The sequence below is a fragment of the Ornithodoros turicata genome, chromosome 3, assembly GCF_037126465.1.
Source record: "Ornithodoros turicata isolate Travis chromosome 3, ASM3712646v1, whole genome shotgun sequence".
Taxonomy (NCBI): domain Eukaryota; kingdom Metazoa; phylum Arthropoda; class Arachnida; order Ixodida; family Argasidae; genus Ornithodoros; species Ornithodoros turicata.
Window position 1 is genome coordinate 2,083,313 of NC_088203.1, and position 3,503 is coordinate 2,086,815.

The window sequence follows — 3,503 nt, forward strand, 5'->3', positions numbered from 1 at the left end:
CAGTATAACTTGAAGCGAAGTGTCGACGACGACTCTGAATTTAGCACTGAATGACTTTTCAGTGGCCTCTGTACCATTGTCAAGAAGAATGGAATTCACGAATTTTACTGCGAGCTAGACAGGCAATGAGCATCAAAGAACCCCAGGTACGTGCAGCATTTCGCCACACAAATGCCGCCTTTATCTTTTATGGGCCTCCGCCTCGTATCCGTGGCGTATCCATGCAATCTTCACACGTCATGTCATTCACATATCTTTATATCGGACATCTCAAAATCTCAAGCTAAGTTAACGCTTCGGTCGCTATCACGACACCTAAAAATTTCCCACCGAGAAAATCTACACAATTAAAAACTAGTCAAATGAACCCTGTATCACTCATTATCTGTACAGCCTATCACAAATATATACTCGAATAGACAAGAGAAGAAGAAAGAAAAAAATCACGCCCATAACTTGCACCTTTCGGCTGCGACCATGGAATCGTTCTGACCGCAACGCCACGCTCGTGCGAACGCCTCATTATTACGAAGCGGAACGTTCACCCTCAACTTGGGCTGTGTAAACGCGTCCTCCGTCAGCTCTCTCCTTAACTGCTCTGCACCACCTTTTTCGCACATTTCGAGCGCGAATAAAGCGTGAAACAACTGCTCTGCGTTCAGAGGCAACGTGGTCACTTCCTTCGGAATATCAATACCGCTCTCCTTCGCGTATTTCAAGAACTGTTTCATTGCAGGCTCTAACGCGGCGTTGTCCAAAAAGTCGTACGATGTGGTCACAGCAGAGTTAACCTTTGCGTCATGCATCGAGTTCGATATCAAGTGGTACTGCGCTGCGAGACAAGTCTGCTTCTCCTTGATGGACGCCGCCGTGTTCAGGAGCCAAAGTTCTTGCGGCAGAGGATAGAAATTTCGGTGCAAACTGGCTATCATGGCTGCAAGGACCCTGGTGGCAATTCTCGGAATTTGGATCAGCAAAGCTGCGTCCGTGTTTGGGTAACTGAAGTTGAAGATGCCCACAGGGACGAATACTGTCCTGGTTTCGTAGTCAAAAGTAGGGTGGGTGTCAAAGATGGTCCCTCTCCACTCAGGATGCCGTCCTGGATCATTTGCTGACACCTTTAGCAGATGTCCTTCCGCGATCCTTTGAGCGTGTGTCCTGTATACTTCCAGCATATTTGTCTCGGCCAAACTGGGGTATACCTGATGATCTTTGTCAGTGAACCAAGATGGAAAGAATGCCTCCAACTTGAGTTCGGACAAGACGTTCTTGGACAGCACCTTGCTCTCTCGAGACATCCACGTCAGATCGTTTATGCCTAGCAGTAGGCTACTTTTCATGTCGTTTAACAAGGCTATCACCTTCTCTGTGTTCACTTTCTTTTCCACCACCTTACGGTAGTACTGGAGATACACAGTCGGCAGAACAGAATCTATAACTCGGAGACAGGTCTGCCATCGCGGCCATTTGTGATCCTCAACACCTGTTAGCTGCCGCATACGAACCGCGGCCAGGTCAGAAAAACCCTCCTGCAGGAGTAAAGGTGAGATGTGCAACACAGCCCTAAAGCCCAGGTAGTTGAGGACGACGCAGTTCTGCGTGACGTGAAGCAAGCTCTTCAGGGCTTTCAGGTAACGAACGTTCTTAACCAGGATACGGGTACGCTCCGTGACTGGTGCTATTTCGTCGAATATGAAGCCCAAAAACTGAGCGTACGAATGGAAGTGCTGAATCGTTGAGATCTTCGCTTCCTCCGCATAATTTCGTTCTCCTCTCGAACTGGTGATCTCGGACAGCTTCTCGGAGAACTCAAGCACGCTTTGAGCATGCGCGAGGTACTTTTGCGGAGCGAACAGCTTCATGGTGACTCTGACTACGTCGCCGTACCAGTTGGGCAGGTAGGCTTCCTTGGTTCCGAACAAACCTATCAGGAGGTCCGGCTCGTCCAGGGCAATGATGGAGTTGGTGTCGTTGTCGGGGTCTCTTTCCACCGTCACCGATACCAAAGCGGATAGGTCCAAGTGTCTGTACAGCATGGCGTTTGTGCGCCAGAAATCAGCCCGACTAAGGGTGTCATTCCTGTAGGGCCAGTTCTCCAGTCCTACGGTTTCCAACAGCGTCGTCAGTTCCTTCCACTCCAGTTTAGGATCTGACGATGTGTTCTTGACGCATAAGCTGAACAGTTCTCTTGCGTGTGCGATAGCCGAGCGGTTATCACTTTCAAGCTCCTTCTGAATCAAGCCTCTTTTGAGAGTGTTCTGTATCTCTTCAACATAAGCAGAGTCTTGAGACAACACTGCACTCTTGCAAGTCTTCCAGGATGCGCAAACAAAGTCGTAAAAGTCCTTGCAGGGCGAAATGGTCCAGTTCAGGCTGCTTTTCAGTCTTTGCGTTTCGTATCGACAGAGTTCAGATCGGCATCGCGCTTTTTTAACCAAAGACTTTGCAGTGAAACTTAACGTGTCTTCTTCCTGCGTCGGATTCAGGTAAAACACGCGACTTGCCTTTGTTGATGTCGTCGTCGTCCGGTTTCCACTCTCGTGCTCCGACACCGTAATAACTCCGAGGTCACCTCTCAAGTGAATCACATTGGAGGAGTTACCTATCTTAATGTCCGAATCTATTACCCCATTGCGAACGACGTAGTAGGAGACCAGCGATCCCATAGCCATTGCTACTATTACTGTTGCCAGTAGGAAAGCAGATCGACACCACCCTGCAGTGTTATCTCGCGGGCTAACTTCGTCTGTGCGTATAGGGCGCCCAGTCAGCTCAGCGAGGACCTGGTTGATACGGCGGGTTGTCATGACGTCTAACTCCTTGCTCAAGGTCTGGTGCTGGTAAGGCTGCACAGCGCCAAAGTTTGCAACATAAGCTGGCGGCAGCATGACGCCAGGTGGTCCTGGAGACTGCTTCAGAAAAGCGCTTCCTCTCTTCTTAGATAACCTGTCGGGTGATCTGCGTCCATCGCGATGTCCCATGTGTATAACGTCGGGGCTGGTGGGCACCGGGATGCAGTACGCCAGAGGGACGTATGGCGGTGGCGGCAAGTCGTCGTAGCTGGCGCTCTCTTCTGGAAGGGACTGAGATTGCGACGGCGAGTTTGGTGTTCGTCTCACAGGCGCTGCAGAGTTCATATTGATGGGATGCGGTGGTTTGCAAGGTTATGAGTGAGGTGCTTCGAACGCTTTGCTTATTTGAAGAGCGCGGGCTGACTGCCACGAGCGTACTACGCCATGGTCACGTGGTCACTTCTGGCTACTGGTGTTTACCTCCTTTGGAGGGCAGGAAATAGACTTTTCTCGTTTCTCGGAATATTTATTTTATAAACTTTTTGGTGATCAAGAACCGTTTAATGCATGCGTGAATTTCATTTCAGCAACATGCTACTCCGCCCACAGTTTTGTGCCATCTGTTACAGTTCCAAATTTAGTTCTACAAACAAGACGTTACAAAAGGAGGCGAGGATATGATCCCCCCATGCTCCTTCACGCACACAGGCG

The 3,503-nt window shown here is 49.7% G+C and overlaps 1 protein-coding gene across 1 annotated transcript; it reads right to left on the bottom strand.

The window, feature by feature from the left end:
* Nucleotides 1-443: 443 nt before the first annotated feature.
* On the bottom strand, nt 444-3,137 carry LOC135387710 (neprilysin-1-like). Its single transcript, XM_064616808.1, has one exon. It carries the CDS (start codon nt 3,135-3,137, stop codon nt 444-446), a length of 2,694 nt encoding a protein of 897 aa, XP_064472878.1.
* Nucleotides 3,138-3,503: the final 366 nt, after the last annotated feature.

Excerpts from the sequence above, each read along its gene's own strand:
- LOC135387710 (XM_064616808.1), bottom strand. The coding sequence starts at position 3,137 with ATGAACTCTGCAGCGCCTGTGAGACGAACACCAAACTCGCCGTCGCAA.